The sequence below is a fragment of the Chiloscyllium plagiosum genome, unplaced genomic scaffold, assembly GCF_037043375.1.
Source record: "Chiloscyllium plagiosum isolate Xiang-an unplaced genomic scaffold, Cpla_swu_hap1 HiC_scaffold_31, whole genome shotgun sequence".
NCBI lineage: Eukaryota > Metazoa > Chordata > Chondrichthyes > Orectolobiformes > Hemiscylliidae > Chiloscyllium > Chiloscyllium plagiosum.
This window is the reverse complement of record NW_028270169.1, coordinates 31,084,070-31,102,950: the sequence shown is the minus strand read 5'-3', so window position 1 is coordinate 31,102,950 and position 18,881 is coordinate 31,084,070. Positions and strand designations below refer to the sequence as shown.

Below are 18,881 nucleotides of genomic sequence, written 5' to 3'. Positions count from 1 at the left end.
GCATCAACAAGGTCTCAGAAAACTAAACAAAAAACAGAATCAGGAGAAAAGGCTTTATTATCTGGATGGGTAGCTTACACAAAGGAGGATGGTTGTGTCTGTTGGGGGCCAATCATGACAGACCCAGGACATTGCTGCATTCAGTTTGGATGAAGTGTCACCATACCCAAAACGTTAACTCTGATTTCACTCCACAGATGCTGCCAGACCTGCTGAGCTTTTCCAGCGACTTCTGTTTTTGTTTCTGATTTACAGCATCGGCAGTTCTTTTGGTTTTCATTGCTGCATGAGTTCCTCAGCCATTCAACCATCCTGATTGGAACTGTATCACCGTTCCTTCACAGATTCTGGATCAAATCATCAAACTCCTTGTTAAATGGCACTGAACTGTAAGCGGTTCAAGATGGCAGCTCACCACGACCTTCTGAAGGGTAATTAGGGATAGATAATACATTCTGGCCTTACCGGTGACATTACATCCCTTAGACAAATTTAAAAAAAGGAAAGCGTATGTCTACCTAACCTTTACACACATGGACTATTGTACAAGTTGGAATATCCAAATGTAGATTACTACAATAAAAAGGTAAATACATTTCTTGAGAAAATGACCAAGAGCGAGACCACCAAGTATTTGAAAATGCATTGTGAATATATTGTTTTCTTAGATGTTGAAGTTAAGTGGACAAAACAATTGATATTTCGATCCTACTACTTAAATACACAGAGAATGTCTCAGAGCGCTGGACAAATGGTTAATGGGAAGAGAAAGACAACTAATTTGGAAAGCACAAAACATAGAAGAGAGAGCCCTCAGCAAATGCCATATTTCAAATTTTGGACATTCGAGGAAATTCAACAGTATTATATTCAAGTAATGTTGTTGAATTCAATTCACGAGGTTCAAATTACAACTATATTCAGACAATAGAATCGGTTTCAAATAGTGATTCTCCCATCTCTCATTATTTCAAAATAATGAGTTTCATTTGAATAAGCTCCGTTGGAGATAGTTTCCAAGCAAGGTAACACCTAAGAAGTGAGTAGTTGATTTATTTTGCAACACAGCTAGTTATCTCTCTTCAATGGGGAGCTGTGGTGGGATCGCAGACAAAAATGTTCCCTCCTGATTAGTTGACTTAAGCTTTGTTGGAAAGTCAGAGCATCTAATAGTAATGTGGAATGGAAGTCAGGGGAGGGGAAATCTTATGGTCAGGTACAAAACATTTAATAACTAAAAAAACGGGGAGGACGAAGATAAAGGAGGGATTTGAACAAGACATCAAGTCAAATTTTTGGACACAACGAAGCAAAGAAATTTGGCAAGTATAGGGTGAACATGATGTTGGCATTATTTCCTGGAGATGCAGTTCATAGCTTTCTGGATAAGCTGTATCTTAGGAATAATACAAAGAACCACGGATGTTAGAAATCTGAAACAAACAAAAACATAAATTGCCAGAGAAACTCAGCAGGTCTGACAGCACCTGTGGAGTTGGACTGTGGCACTGTTTTCTCTCCACATTTGCTGGCAGACCTGCTGAGCTTCTTCAGCAATTTCTGCTTTGTTGTTTAGGAAGACTCAAAGCAGAAAAGCCATCAGTGGGAGCAATTCAGTAGGCTATCTTTGAGGTAGCATGTGAAGTAATAATGGATTAGATAAAGGTAAGATGCTTCACTTGGGGGTCAAGCAGAATATCAAAGGGAACAAAAGGTAAGTTCTGGCATTGGCTTTATGTAGGAAGTGAAGAATGACAGACGTAAACTATTAGGTGACGCAGTACAGCATTCAAGAATTCCATTCACTTTTTGCTTATTGAATAATAGCTCTTTCTATATTCATTCTGTCAATAAAGCACACAATTGTCAATTGAATTATCTGGCATATTATATGCATAAACAATTTGCATCCATTAGAAAATGCATAGCAAAATCAATAGACAGAGAAACCTACAAACAGATTTTTCTTGTTATTTACAACATACTAAGGCTACATACCTTTGCTTTATTTATTGAGCAATGGAGAGCATTGTTTTCCTGGTCGTACAGCAAACTGAAATCTAATGTACCCAGGGTGGCTGGAAAAGGAAAGGACATGGCTTTATCATCAACAGAAACAGACCGAATAAAAACATAATTTCGCAACCACCCATGACTTGACTATCTCATGGTGAAAGAAATACATAACATGTTATTCTAACAGATAAAGCAATGTGCATTCAAATCGAAGGGTAAACCCAGTTACCATTAAGTAATTCCATTCCACTCATCATGTAGCTCAAGTCTAGTTTCTGTAATCTAAATTGTATGTGACATTTTAATACATTAAAAAAAAACTTGTATTTTCTCTTCGGTTACAAGCTGCCTCATTTCTCATCTAAGTACGTGTTCTGGATAAATGCTTTGCACTAAAGGAACTGAGCTGATATAATGAAAACTAGCATAATGTTATCTACTACTGCATTGCTTTTACGAAAGCACAAATTGAAGGTGGTGGTTTTAAGCAAAAGCGGACAGCAAGGACAAATCCAGATCTAGAAATGAATAGCTGAAAGGATGCAAACAAAATCACACCATAATTCTGGTAAGTCTGGATATAGGTTTGCTCGCTGAGCTGAAAGGTTCATTTCCAGACGTTTCATTACCTTACTGGTAACATCTTCAGTGGACCTCATGCAAAGCAATGCTGAAACTTCCTGCTTTCAGCAATTTCTGCTTTGTTGTTTAGGAAGCGAGCAAACCTACATCCAAAACCTCAACCTGAGCTACAAATCTTCTCAAAACTCTGGTAAGTCTGGTGGAAAGCCCAGAAATAGGCAGGAGTGTTGTCAAACAAAGAGACCTGGGGGTGCAAGTGCTTAGCTCCTTGAAAGTGAAGTCACACATAGTCAGGGGGTGAAGACAACGCATGGTACACTTGCCTTCATTGGTCAGTGCATTGAGTATAGAGGTTGGGATGTCATGTTGCGACTGTACAGGACATTGGTGAGGCCAATTTTAAAATACTGCATATAATTCTGGTCTCCCTGCTATAGGAAAGATGTTGTTAAACCCAAGTTGGTTCAGTAAAGATTTATAAGGATATTGCCAGGGTTGGAAGGTTTGAGTTATAGGAAGAGGCTGAATAGGTTGGGACTACATTCCCTGGAGTGTCAGAGGCTGAGGGGCGACCTTATAGATGTTTATTAAAAATGAGAGGCATGGATAGGGTGAATAGCCAAGGTATTTTTCCCAGGGTTGGAGAGTCCAAAGCTGGAGAGTATAGGTTTAAGGTGAGGGAGGGAAAATTTAGAAGGAACTTGAGGAGCAATGTTTTCATGCTGAGGTGGTGAGTGTACAGAACAAGCTACCAGAGGTGGTGGAGGAGGTGGGTAAAATTTAAAAAGGCATCTAGATGGTTATATGAATAGGAAGGGCTTAGAAGGATATGGGTCAAGTGCTGGTAAATGAGACTAGATTAGTTTAGGATACATGGTCAGCATGGATGAGTTGGAACAAAGGGTCCATTTCAGTGGTGTGTAACTCTATGTTGATATTTATTAATTCTTTGTGACTCATGCTTATCTGGACAAAAAGACAGAGGCTGTTGAGGGGGGTTTTGTTTGATCCAAGACAAAGGTGCCCAGAATCCAAGAAATGAATTGGCTTCCAGAAGGGTGACTGTCCCATGGAAAAGAGAAATGGTATGGTACAGGGGGTGGAGAATCATGAGTGGTGAAGGAAAGAGATGTGGAAGAAGCCTTTCAATGCCACAATTCCTAGACCCAGACATCTGCTACTCATGTAAAGGCTGTCAAGTCACCTTGGCAACTCTGTCAGGGCTAACATTAGCGGGATCACAGCCCAGTTATTCAGGATGATTGTATTTTGGTGAGTGCACACAACAACACTGCCATGTTATTTGATCTCAGCAATGGAACAGGTAATGAAAATGTAATTGGCCTTAGTTTCCTTAGAGTAAACAATGACAGATGACTCTGGATTAGTGGTGCTGGAAGAGCACAGCAGTTCAGGCAGCATCCAAGGAGCTTCGAAATCGACGTTTCGGGCAAAAGCCCTTCATCAGGAATAAAGGCAGTGAGCCTGAAGCATGGAGAGATAAGCTAGAAGGGGGTGGGGTGGGGAGAAAGTAGCATAGAGTACAATGGGTGAGTTGGGGAGGGGATGAAGGTGATAGGTCAGGGAGGAGAGGGTGGAGTGGATAGGTGGAAAAGGAGCTAGGCAGGTCGGACAAGTCCGGACAAGTCATGGGGACAGTGCTGAGCTGGAAGTTTGGAACTAGGGTGAGGTGGGGGAAGGGGAAATGAGGAAACTGTTGAAGTCCACATTGATGCCCTGGGGTTGAAGTGTTCCGAGGCGGAAGTTGAGCCGTTCTTCCTCCAGGCGTCTGGTGGTGAGGGAGCGGCGGTGAAGGAGGCCCAGGACCTCCATGTCCTCGGCAGAGTGGGAGGGGGAGTTGAAATGTTAGGCCGCGGGGCGGTGTGGTTGATTGGTGCGGGTGTGCCAGAGATGTTCCCTAAAGCGCTCTGCTAGGAGGCGTCCAGTCTCCCCAATGTAGAGGAGACCGCATCCGGAGCAACAGATACAATAGATGATATTAGTGGATGTGCAAGTAAAACTTTGATGGATGTGGAAGGCTCCTTTAGGGCCTTGGATAGAGGTGAGGGAGGAGGTGTGGGCGCAGGTTTTACAGTTCCTGCGGTGGCAGGGGAAAGTGCCAGGATGGGAGGGTGGGTTGTAGGGGTCGTGGACCTGACCAGGTAGTCACGGAGGGAATGGTCTTTGCGGAAGGCGGAAAGGGGTGGGGAGGGAAATATATCCCTGGTGGTGGGGTCTGTTTGGAGGTGGCGGAAATGTCGGCGGCGGAAATGTCGGCGGATGATTTGGTTTATGCGAAGGTTGGTATGGTGGAAGGTGAGCACCAGGGGCGTTCTGTCCTTGTTACGGTTGGAGGGGTGGGGTCTGAGGGCGGAGGTGCGGGATGTAGATGAGATGCGTTGGAGGACATCTTTAACCACGTGGGAAGGGAAATTGCAGTCTCTAAAGAAGGAGGCCATCTGGAGTGTTTTGTGGTGGAACTGGTCCTCCTGGGAGCAGATCCGGTGGAGGCGGAGGAATTGGGAATACGGGATGGCATTTTTGCAGGAGGTAGGGTGGGAAGAGGTGTAATCCAGATAGCTGTGGGAGTCGGTGGGTTTGTAAAAAAGTCAGTGTCGAGTCAGTCGTCATTAATGACAGATGACTATATAACTGTCCAATGACATTGTGTGTGTGCGCGTGTGTGCGCGCGCGCGCGTGCGCGTGCGTGTGTGCGCGTGCGTATGGACAAAACAGAACTTTGTTATAAAGTCCTTACATTTGCTGACAGTGACCGTGGAGACACTCACTTAAAACTTTGGTGTATGAGGGAGGTGCATGAAGTTGTGCCAGTAATAATTCAATGCCTTCAGGAAGAGAGGAAGCAAAATATGGCATGTAATACAAAACAACAGTGACATTTTAATAACATTTGAATTTCAAACTACACACAGCACACTTTTATTTTTTTTTTGCCTGGAAAACAAACAAGAGCTGCTTTATTGTCTTGTCATGGTCACTTATATGCATGGAAAAATAAAATGCCCAACGTGATACCACCGTCTGTGGTCCATTACTGGGTCCTTGTGAGCTGGCAGTTAGAATCTGTGGCTGAATAAGAATGCAATTTTTATTTTTAAATGCTAGAGTCAATGGTAAATTTATTTAACTTTGATAACCGAAGGGTTGTACAAAGTTTCTTAAAGAAATAAAATTGTGTGTATTACAAGGTCTGTCACATCTGACATAGTAAGGTTGAATCGAACCATACAATAGCAACCTCCCACAGCAACCATGATCCATTTCCTCTCACGAGTTAACCTTGTGTTTTAAATGGGTTGAATCAGAAGAGTTCCGAAGAAAAGTGGCCTGACGGTCCAATTTTGTCATGTCAGGTTATGACACAAGAAACTTCCAACGTGTCAAACAAAATTGATTTTTTTTTAACTCAGATTCCCAACTCCCAATTAATATTTGGAAACATAGAACACAGAACATTACAGTGGAGTACAGGCCCTTCGGCCCTCGAGGTTGCACCGTCCTGTGGAACCAGTCTGAAGCCCATCTAACCTACACTATATTGCAAGTTTAATTCTGATTCCTGTTGGGAGGAAGGGACACATACATGAAAATGAAAACTGGTAAACTTTTGCTGACTGGGATAAACTGGATAGTTCGTCAGAGAACTGGCAGACACAATGGACTGAATGGCTTCCTTCTGTATACTTGATTCGAAACACATAATCCTTATCAGTCTAACTATAGAGTTGAATGCAAGGTAATTTAATGGAATATAACTGAGCTGTGGCAATTAGAAAGAAGTATGTGTGTTATATATGGACATGCACACATCTTATAGCGCAGAACGGGATGCTTAGTCCAACTGGTTTTATCTCCAATGCAAGCAAATATATATCAAACTGTTCCCATCCTTGCCATCTCTTACTTCAGGCGCCTATCCAAAATAATCTTAAACTTTGACACTTTGTTGCCTCAATCACCAACACCAAGCATGAATTCCTCACAAATTGTATGTTAAGAATTTTTACTTGTCCTGTTCTAAAACTTCTACATTTAATCTTTTGTCTATTGTTCCTAATTCCAGATCACCTGTGGTATTTTCCCAGATAACCTTTGCATCATAGAGATGTACAGCACAGAAACAGACCTTTCGGTCCAACTCTCCCATGCCGACCAGACATCCCAACCCAATCTAGTCCCATTTGCCAGCACCCGGCCCATATCCTTATGAGCCCTTCCTATTCATATACCCATCCAGGTGCCTTTTAAATGTTGCAATTGTACCAGCCTCCACCACTTCCTCTGGCAGCTCATTCCATCATGCACCACCCTCTGCGTGAAAAAATTGTCCCTTAGGTCTCTTTTATATCTTTCCCCTCTCACCCTAAACCTATGCCCTCGAGTTCTGGACTCCCCCACCCCAGGGAAAAGACTTTGTCTGTTTATCCAATCCATGCCCCTCATGATTTTATTAATGTCTATGAGATCACCCCTCAGCCTTCAAACCCTCCAGGGAAAACAGCCCCGCCTATTCAGCCTCTCCCAATAGCTCAAATCCTCCAACCCTGGCAACATCCTTGTAAACCTTTCCTGAACTCTTTCAAGCTTCATAGGAAGGAGACCAGAATTGCATGTAATATTCCAAAAGTGGCCAAACCAATATCCTGTACAGCCGCAAAATGACCTTCCAACACTGATACTTAATGCTGACTAATAAAAGAAAGCATACCAAACACCATCTTCACTATCCTATTTACCCTCAACTCTACTTTCAAGGAGCTATGAACATACACTTCTGGTATCTTCCACGTTAACAGGTAAACTTTAGTACTGGGTAATCTTTGTTTGAGGTAGCTTGCTGTCACCAATTCTCCTTTGTCTTTGCTTTGTCTTAGGTCTATATCATGATTAGTGGCAGAGGATAAATACTGTAGAGTAACACCAGAACAGGTACCGTTCTTGAATAACAAGGTATATTGAATGATAGCCAATTAGTACAACTACATTTGGTCAGATAATTAAAATAAAGAACTGCAAGCGCTCAGCAGGTCTGGCAGCATTCGTGAAGAGAAATCAAAGTTAACATGTCGAGTCTGGTGACCCCTCCTCAGAACGTTTTCAAATTTTAAAGAACTGCAAATGCCAGAGATCTGAAACAGCAGAAAGTGGAGTTTCTTCAGCATTTTATTTTTGTTTACAGAATCCCTACAATGTGAAAGCAGGCCATTTGGCCCATCGATTCAACACTGACTCTCTGAGCCACTATGCTGCCCCTGGTAAAACGATGAGAACTTTCAGGAGCTGGTATAGATACATCTGCTCCTTCTGAAACCTATTTCAGCCAAGCCCAAAACATCTTTAACAGAAAAATCTGAACATGTCTACAAATTTTACACTAACGAGAAAAGTGTCCCTTTTTCCATATTGTTCCTTGTATTGTTTTTCATGTTTTTATTGTTTCAGACTTGAAGCATTCTGGTGAATTTATACTCAGTCACATGTTAAAGTCCTGGAGTATATTCTTTAATTGCCTTAAGGGTAGGTAAGGTGGGAATGCATCCAGGAATGAATGGATCTAAAGCAATCATGTATTAGTGTCTTTTGATAAAGTAGTGAGACTCACACACCGAGTGACATATTCTTTTCAACCGAAATTTCCTAAGCATAATAATAAAGCTTCCAAAACTACTATCCACCAGCATGAATATATTATAGGCAAGTTAAACTAACTCACACTCTGTGGAAATAAAATCAGTTTTAAAAGAATATCAGTACACAGGGATACGGATGCACAACACATGAGATGTTTCATCAACTCATCAACATGTATGTCACTTTTGTTGCTGCAGAAAATAAGGTTATAGGCAGCAAATTAAATTTCTCACTGTTTGTCTGAATGTTCTGCAAGTGCACCAATTCTTAGTGGAATCTATGGATACTTACATTCTTCTGCAAAGAAAATGAATTTTATATTAGAAATAGGGCACTCTGTTTCATTTTAGAACACTGCAACTGTTAATAAATATTTTGCTAAGATTGTAACACAAGCTTGAAGATTATTAACAGTACACCACACATATCAATAGATTAAAATGCTCAGCTGTGGCTAATGTTAAATTAAAGACTGAGTTTATTGAAAATTTACCCGAACAACATATTAGTGCAGCACTGCTGGTGTCTGTGTATAAATTTACCAGGACAGCCTTAAGGATAGCTTTATTATTTTCTTCCTTACTAGGCTGGTAGAAGATATGGCTGTCCCCCTACATTTGACTTCCATGGAGTGTTCAACCACAAAAAAATAGCTAATGAGCAGTCAGTGTCAGTGATTAGAGTGTGGAGAAATTAGCTGCCTTCCAAGCAATTGAAGTGGGTTTGATTCCCAGCCATCACACACCCAGTTTAATAAATCATTCATCAAACCCTATAAACTCACAACTAGGAAAGAACTTGTGATGCAGTGGTGGTGTCCGCATCTCTGAGCCAGGAGACCTGGATCAAGTCTCACCTGCTTCAGAGGTGTGTCATTACATTTCTGAATAGTTGGATTAGGAAATAACTACTAAAACTTCTAGTGTTTACCAAATAGTAGCTGCAAAATTTGAACAATGTTTCTCAATAGTATGATCCTTAATTCATCTTTCACACATCTAACAAACATGACTACTTTGTAGATTTTTAAAATTATTTTTCTTTCATGAGATGTAAGCTTTGCTGGCTCAGCCAGCATTTATTGTTCATTCTTAGTTGCCTTCAAGAAGATGGTGGTGAGCTGATTTCTAGCTGATAGTGATTGCACGTTTGCAAGGTGCTGTCCAAACAAACAGTCTTGCTGAAGATTTGCTATGCATGTTGCAGATGGCACTCACAGCTGCTATTGAGCGTTGCTGGTGGAGGGAATGAATTTGGTGCTAATAAAGTGGGCTGCTTTGTCCTAAATGGTGTCAATATTCTTGAGAGTTGATGAAGCTCCACTCATTCAAAGTAGTGCAGATAATCCAACACACTCCCAACTTGGGTCTTGCAGATGATAGGGGAAGAGGATGGTGGTGAGTTATTTACTGTAGGATTCCTAGTTTCTGATCTTCTCTTGCAACCAGTGTTTACACGGCTAGTTTAGTTCAGTTTCTGGTCAACAATAACACCAAGATGTTGATCTATCACTATATGATGGTGTGACTAGCTTTTAACTCTTTGCATCAAGATGATTAAACTGATAGAACTGGCTTAAACAAAGTAGAATTTAATAAGAATTACTTGTCAGGCAGCAACCAAACTTCAACAGGACTGTTATGAAGATGTGGGTGTACTGTACCTTTAAGAAAGTTACAGCTAGTAGAACTACCTGACAGTACCAAATGTTCTCAGCAAGATACAATGTAGCATATGGTCCAGCAGTTAGGGTAGCTGGTTGTCTGGAGACAAAAATAGATTCAAATTAGGCCAATCAGTTTAAATTATACCCCTAAAAAAATCAAACTCCAATCCTGTTTGAATTTAGTATATTGACAATCCTAAAAGCTACTGACACAATCCGATGCTTTGAGGATATAAGACTGGGGAAAATTGAACAGTTGGGAGGAGATCTGCCAGGCTACCAGCATGTAAAGACTTCCTGAAAAATAGCTCTCTTAAAAATGTACCTTTATCGATCAGTCCCTGTGAAGCAGAATTCACAAGAAGAAAAAAAGACGACAGGAATACAGAGAAGAACCGAAAGCTGCCTGGTTTTGAGATAAGAAGTTTTGCTTTGTAAATCTTAACCGGGAATTTTAATCGTACCAGTATTGTAGAGGGGAAACTAAAAATGAGGTTAGAGGAAAGAGTTGTAAATAGTTGTTAGTTAATTATTCTCTGTTATACTTTAAGAAATTAAGTTGTTAATTTTTACTTTAATAGTTCTTGGTCTCTCAAATTTTCACAGATTAGTGGGCGGCACGGTGGCACAGTGGTTAGCACTGCTGCCTCACAGCGCCAGAGACCCGGGTTCAATTCCCGCCTCAGGCAACGAACTGTGTGGAGTTTGCACGTTCTCCCCGTGTCTGCGTGGGTTTCCTCCGGGTGCTCCGGTTTCCTCTCACAGTCCAAAGATGTGCAGGGTCAGGTGAATTGGCCATACTAAATTGCCTGTAGTGTTAGATAAGGGGCAAATGTAGGGGTAGGGGTGGGTTTCGCTTCGGCGGGTCGGTGTGGACTTGTTGGGCCGAAGGGCCTGTTTCCACACTGTAATCTAATCTAATCTAATCTACTGCAGGGGATAAATCTATCTTATGTTGCTGGTTTAAATTGAGCAGGAGGGTGTACCTCGTGTCATATCAATGGCCCTCATGCTTTTGGACTTTTGTCTGAACATAGTTGTAAAGAACAGTAAAGAGATGACCAGTGATTACAATGGAACCTTAAATGGCTGAATCACTTTGAAATTATTTCACATTCAATACACTCCCCTACTTGTTAATATCTGGTCCTATTTCTCTAGCTTTCTTATGTCTGCAGAACATTAAGTTATTACAGCTATATGGGGAAAAAGTATGCATGATTTTTAAATTTGCTGCCACACAGTGTTCTCTGGCTTACATTCAGGCCCAAGGGAAATTCCATATAATTCCAACAGTGTGGAAGCAGGCGATTTGGCCCGAGTCCATACAAACCCTCTAGAAGAACAGCCCATTCATATCCACCCCTCTTTCCTATAACCCTGCACTTCCAATGACTAAGCCATCTAGTCTACACACCCCTGGACACTAGGGGCAATTTAGCATGGCAAGTCCACCTAACCTGCACATCTTTGAAGTGTGAGAGGAAAGTACAGCATCTGCAGGAAACCCACATAGACACAGGAAGAATGTAAAAACAGACAGACAGATAGTCACCTGAGGGTGGAATTGATCCAGGTCCCTGGTGCTATGAGGCAGCAGCACTAGCCACTATGCCATCTCTTTTCCAGAACTGTCCTTTGGTCAGTTTAGATTTAGATTCTCTGCTTCATTCAAAGAGGTTTCCATAATTCAGCTCTTGCTGCAAGACATACCTTCATTTTTCTTCCTTTGCTTTCTCTTATCCCACTAAACTCAACGTATTTGTATTAATAATTTAATTATTGAAATGCTCTGCCTTTCTTCTTTGCTCTGTTCCATGAACTTGCAAGTTTTTCTCTTCATGTGCTGGCATTACTTTAATATAATTTATTCACAGATTTCAAACATTTGCACTGTGCAGTTCAGGGGATTTTTGTTTTGCTTGCTGACTTTAGGGGGATTGGCACTAGCTGACCTGTAGAGAGGTTGCATGGATATGATGGGTCAAATAGTCTCCACAGTACTGTAATTGATGCTAGCGTTCCATTGTGGCCTTAAAGATTCATGGCAGTCACTTACTCTGCCTTCTTAATCTGCTACATTGTTCTTTCACTCAGGTACTGCAGAAAGAACTCCAAAGAAAATGGCTTGTGCCCAAGGAATAGAGGAAGTTTTGTTGGGAATCAACCATTTTCCCCAGCCAATTAAGAACCAAAAACAATAACTCGTATTTATAAATTTATCTTAAGGAGGCGAAAATGCACCAACGCACTTTACAGAACCACTATCAAATGTGTCATGAGCTACATAAAGAAATATTAAATCAGGTAGCCAAAAATGTCTTCAAATGAGAGGGTGATGAACAGCATCTTACTGGAGAAAAGTGGAAGGTTTATGAATGGAAGTTTAGAGTTTGTGATCTCTGCAGTTAAAGGGAGATCCATCAATGTTAGAGCAATTAAATTTGGGGATATGCCCCAGGCGGAGATGCTGAGGGTTGCCGGGCTGGTGTAGGCTACAGAAATTGGAGCAATAAGTGTGGCATTGGCGACACAAGTTTACAACTTTGAGGGAAACCATTTTGCTCATCAGGCCAGCTCTTCGCTGCAACAAATCAAAACAAACACAGTTCCAGTAGTTGTATATCTTCATCTGATGAACACAAAAAGGACGTAATAATTACAACATAGGCACCCATCACTGCTGCTGCGAAACAGATATTCCTTGCGTTAGAATTCACACCAACACAAAAAGTGAGGATTGCCCTATTCTTTAATAAAACCCAACACATTTCACTGTGCATGTCTAAGCCAAGAAGATAGCTGATGCCATGCAGAATGACACAAGATTGCAACAGGCCTATAGTAGAGGAAGTGGTTAGTTTGCTATGACTTAAATGGCATTCAAGCAATTGTTGAATAGAATATTTCCTACTCACTGAAAAATCACTCTCCAATCATTGTACCAATTATATCAAAGAGGAACAGCATCAGCTGAATATCCACATACAGCAGTCATAGCTTAACTGAAGTGCTAGTTTAGTCAGAATTTAGCGTTTATACTTGTGTCCCATTTAGTCAGTGACTAGACATAGACATTAATGATAGTAGTCATTTCCCAACAAGTCATGAAACAAAAGCTCTGTCATTACAAGGGGCCATCCAGCCCACTATGTCTGCATTGCCTGTTCATTGCAGCAATCAAAAACTAATTCCAGTACCTAGCTCTCCTTCAAGCATATGCTTGGCTTCATTTTTTTTGTCTTTTTCCCTTAAAAAAAGCAATGTTCTCTGTCTCAAACATTCCCAATGACTAAACATTTCAAAGTCTAATAATTCTTTTACCAAAAGCAGTAATCTCTTCCATGCTTTGGGGGTGATGTTTTTCCATAATTGCCATTCCGTGCCAGAACTTTTCACACCTTTCCCAATTCATTCTTAGCAAGATCTTCCAGAATTTAAAAATTTTCTATGAAATGGTCTATTTGGTATTTCTGTCCTAATAGATTTTGTCTAAACATCTTGGGCAGCACGGCGGCTCAGTGGTTAGCACTGCTGCTCACAGCACCAGGGTCCCAGGTTCGATTCCAGCCTCGGGTGACTGTCTGCGTGGAGTTTGCATGTTCTCCTTGTGTCTGCGTGGGTTTCCTCCCACAGTCCAAAGATGTGCAGGTCAGGTGAATTGGCCATTCCAAATTGCCCATCGTGCGTTAGTCAGAGGGGAATGGTTCTGGGTGGGTTATTCTTCGAAGGGTCGGTGTGGACTTGTTGGGCCGAAGGGCCTGTTTCCATACTGTAGGGAATCTAATCTCAAGTATCTCCTGAATGATAAATTTTCCTATCCCGGACTTCATTCTGGTGGAACTATACCAGACATCCTTTATAGATTTGATGTTGCTTCTATAATGATGAACCCAAACCGCACATGTTACACCAACTAATGCTTAAATCAACCTTATCACCATGTGCAGAATCTTCACAGACACTGAACAATGTGGACATTGGTGAAAAGGTTGGGAAAATTGAGAGAGATGGCTAGCAGGAAGCTTCTCCGTGACAAGAGCAAAATGTCCCATTTTCCAATCAAGTGTTGAACAGTGAGATGGAACTCTCGCTGGTGAGCAGCGAGAGGCTTATTTGCTACATTAGAATACATGATCATCCTCATTATTATGTCATCTCACTTCATTAATAAGCAGTTTCCCATCCTCCCAGCCACTGGATAGAAAAATGACGGTGACAATTCCTAACACGAAAGTCACAGCAGTTACCAAGCAACCAGCTTGTTGCTTGCTCATCACTTACCAACATCTCAGGGCAAGGTCTATGGGCGTTAATCATATTCTTCACAGTCCAGCGGGACCAGGGCAGAATGCCAATTACCCTCTCTCTGACATCTCCTGCGCAAATCAAACAAACTATTCAGGGCAGCTACGGACCACTAGTGTTTGATTAAGTGCAATGCCAGAGCAAATGCCAAGAATCTCAGGAAGACCCAGAATTGACTAGCTTTCCCTGAGGCAAATGGGAGAGTATGACATGCTTTAGGGGTGTGATACATAGGTCATGAAGGGACTTTTGGAAGACAGTTCTTGCAAGTTTTAATTTCAAAATTACAGCCAGGCTACTTTGCATATTAGAAAGTATTTCACAGGGGCTGGATATGAAGGGACTGTTTTGATTACAGAAGAGTACATAGATTTAAACTAAGAGATAGAAGGCTCAAAGGGGAGTGGGGATGAAACCTTTCCACCCAAAGAACAGTGGAAATCTAGAATTAACTGCCTGGAAAGGATGTTTGAGTCAGTAACTCTCAAAATATTTAAGCAGTACTGAATTATTCATTTGCATTGCCTGGCCTTCAGGACTATAGGCCAAGAGGTTATAAATGGCATTACTACAGTCAAGTTTTTGTTGATCAGTACAGACATGATTGGCCAAATAATTTCCTTCTGTGTTATAAATATCCATAAGTTTATGGAAAATTAGAGATCTGGATTTATCACCCCTGCTCTCTCCCTCAAAAGGATGTGATGGTGGGACAATTGGGCCAGTCATTACAATCAAGATGAAAGGATTGCATTGTCTCTCTCCAGTCCCATTATTACATGGGTCACAATATAACATAATTGTTTTACCCAGTTCGCAAAATGCTGAGTTATTTGATTTCTCTATAATAGACTAGGCTTTTTTTTAATAGAGTAATAATTTTGCACTTATTATAAAACAAAACTAATTCAATAATGATCCAAAGCGGTTAACATACACAGTACGTGATATGAAAATATAAAATGTTTATCCCTCTAAATAACCTAAAATGTGCACGCACACACAAACAAATGCACTACGAAAAAGGGGAAATGTAAGCAGTTTTTTCTCTGCAGAAATTCACTTTGGAAAATAAATATTTTTGGCCAATAATGGTTAGTTCTTGAAGGTAATAAAAGAATAAAAGTGTGACTGTCCAGATGGCTATCAATCCGGTGTCTTGCACGTGTAGATGAGTCGATCAACATGGCAGTTGTCTCTGGGGTCTTGGCAGGCAGTTTGCTCAGGAAATAAAGTATCGAGAAATCTTCCAGAGTTTCATACTGGATTCATAACAAGTGCTTCAGAAACCGGAGAGATGAGCCTACTCATTAGCAGGCTTTGCCCAACTGAACACTGAAACAAACATCAACTTCCAGCAAAATACTGTTCAAACAAGATGACCATGAAACCCGATCAGATGGCCTCCTACAAACAAATCCAGTATTTAGCTGAAACTATGGTTTCCAAGAAATGCCTTGTTAAAACAAAAGCTCTCAAATATATCTTTTAATTGAACTTGTAAAAACAAAACAATCTAGGTCCTTTAAAACTATCAAACATGAAACCTCCAGAATATTATAAAGAGTGAAATTGGTATTTTCTTGTTAGGCAAAGGCATCAAGGGACATTGAGTCAAAGTGGGTAAATGGAGTGGATTTGAAGATCAGTCATAATTTTCTTGCAAAGGGCATTAGATTTGAGGTACTTAATGTCGTTTTTGCCGGTTGGTTTAAAAGTAGGAAATCAGTTACTTGCCTTACACTTTATTATAAATCAAGTACTTTATGAATGATTTAGTATCTGTTCATTATTTTTAATAGCTTGACTAAAAATAGGAGCAATCTGCTCCACAGTTTGCATGATAATCTGGACTACCATCTTTTGCAAATAACATGATATTGAAGTACTGAATCCAATGGAATTCCTCTTAATTATATAACACTAATATTATTAATAATAATAATAATAAATGAATACGGTTAGTCACTTGCGCCTGAGGCAGTTACTTCGAGTGGGTAATTTCCTGCCTTCGAGTATGTAGCCCAAGAGAAGTACAGTACAATTATTAGCTCCGGAGTGGGGTGGGGCTCTGAGCACAAGATAGAGTCAGACCCACTGCCCCAGATACAGTGCAGAGGAAACCACAGGGGCTGTTTAGGGGATGGGGCAGCAGGCTGTTTGGGACTATGACCCAGTTATTTCACTAAATATGAGACACTGCAGCCCTCAATCTTCAGACTCACTACATCCCCCAATTCACCCACCCCATGCCTCCTCATATCCTACACACCAACTCATGCCACCCCTTGGCCCCTTATTGCTCCCACTCAGCTCACGCCCCACATTATCTCCATGGCTCCTTATAGCCTTTATGCCATATTAATGCCAGCCTTTTATAGCCCTGTGCCAATCCACGTCAATCCATGTTTCCCAGCTTTTGTCCTTTACCCTTCATTTGAACTCACCTAGAATCTACCATGGTCATACTTTGGGATAAATTAAACTAAAGAACAAATTATATAGCTTTAGTTATCTTAAGCAAATACAGCTATTTATGAATGCCCACTCAAAACTCAAAAGGTCCTCAAGTACTTAAACCCTTGTTAAAACAAACAGACTTGCCTTCATAACCCTAAAAGACAAACTTCTTATAATCCTTGAGCCATTGATCAACTATGAACTGACAATCCTGCCCCCAGCTGGGAAAACTGTACATTGCAGAAAGCAGTCAGCCATGAATAGTAATAAAGATAATCTTTGGATACCGTCAACAAATAGATATTGAACTGTTGAAACATTTTTTCAACTCTCAGTCATACAGACAGACTGGAATTTTTCAAATTTCTTTCAAGGATTGGGTTTTAAATAGTTTCACAGCTTGAGATTCACCAACTCAAAGTTTGTGAGAAGATTTGTAGCTCGGGTGCTCGTTGCTGTGGTTCTGTTCGCCGAGCTGGAAGTTTTTGTTGCAAACGTTTCGTCCTCTGTCTAGGTGACATCCTCAGTGCTTGGGCGCCTCCTGTGAAGCGCTTCTGTGGTGTTTCCTCCGGCATTTATAGTGACATGCCACAACCCAAAGGACTAGCCACACTACCATACATCAAGAACATATCTGAAATGACAGCCAGACTACTGCGACCACTAGGACTTATAACAGCACACAAACCAACAGCCACTCTCAGACAACAACTCACCAAAACGAAGGACCCGATACCCAGCATGAGCAAAACTAATGTAGTGTACAAAATCCCATGCAAGGACTGCACAAGACACTATATAGGACAAACAGGAAGACAGCTAACGATCCGCATCCACGAACATCAACTAGCCACAAAACGACACGACCAGCTATCCCTAGTAGCCACACACGCAGACGACAAGCAACATGAATTTGACTGGGACAACACTACCATTATAGGGCAAGCGAAACAAAGAACAGCCAGGGAATTCCTAGAAGCATGGCACTCGTCCACAAACTCCATCAACAAACACATAGACCTGGACCCAATGTACCGGCCACTACAGCGGACAGCTGAAACTGACAACCGGAAGCGGCAGGGACAGGCCACTATAAATGCCAGAGGAAACACCACAGAAGCGCTTCACAGGAGGCTCCCAAGCACTGAGGATGTCACCTAGACAGGGGACGAAACGTTTGCAACAAAAACTTCCAGCTCCGCGAACAGAACCACAGCATTCACCAACTCTCATGGATGCAAGCTGACTGCATTATTTATTTTCACTTGATAGGGTTGAGGAATTACATAACCTCACAGTTTGCCAGTTCGACATAAATCCTCCATGAAAGATGAAAAGGTATATCTTTTTCATAAACTAATGACTCCCACATTAAAGGATGAAGATCCTTGTCACAGCACATCTAGGATATGCTTGCTGTCTATATTGAGTTTCAATGACCCTACCTTCACAACTTGTTCCCTTCCAGATCTCAGTCCAATCTGCCATTTGTAAATATTTGCAGGGTCTCTACAATTCTTTGAAAGTCCAACCCACAGCCTCAAAGTGATCTAATTGGTGTTGACTAGTCATGAAGATTGCAGCCATAAAATAATACAAATGAAAGTAATTGGAAAGCAGATGCCTCAAATTCTATAGATTTATGGCTATTACTCTCTGCTTTCACACAAAACAGAGTTCCCGAAAATGTTCAGGCTTTGTCATTTCCCTAAACAGCCAGCAAGACGGCTCAATCTGTAGAAGCTTAACAAAATGAATTGATGTAGTATTTTACATATCACCGTATATTAACCAATAAATAACACAGGCAGACTGGAAACTTGGTATGGGAACATTTAAATAGAGGCATAATTGAAAGTTCAGCGAAGACAGATTTGGTTAATACCCTCGTAACTCATTTACAAGTAGTGCATTGTAGACTTTAAATCAATGTCTAAAGGCATCAAGGAGTGTATAAATTCAGTATATTTGACAGGCTTTTTCAGTTCAATTTCCTTACTGTTGTTGAAAGCACCCAAGTACTTTCAGGAATAACACCACCCAAAGCATTTGAATTCAATGTGAAGTAATGTTATAGAATATGGATTTGTTTGCTAGATACAGTTAAACTCCAATGTTAGTTTCCCGATTTGCTACTGTATGGAACCCAAATGCTTCGGTGACTTTCTGTATATAAAGATATTTTTATGAATAAAGT

At 41.0% G+C, this 18,881-nt stretch overlaps 1 protein-coding gene across 3 annotated transcripts in view; it reads right to left on the bottom strand.

The window, feature by feature from the left end:
- Positions 1-18,881, bottom strand: part of LOC122564061 (double C2-like domain-containing protein beta) — a 284,761-nt gene that overhangs the window by 226,794 nt on the left and 39,086 nt on the right. For all 3 annotated transcript variants that reach the window (XM_043718544.2, XM_087977394.1, XM_043718545.2), the window contains exon 2: positions 1,999-2,078. In XM_043718544.2, the coding sequence (XP_043574479.1) occupies positions 1,999-2,078 (80 nt within the window). The remainder of the gene's footprint in view (positions 1-1,998; positions 2,079-18,881) is intronic.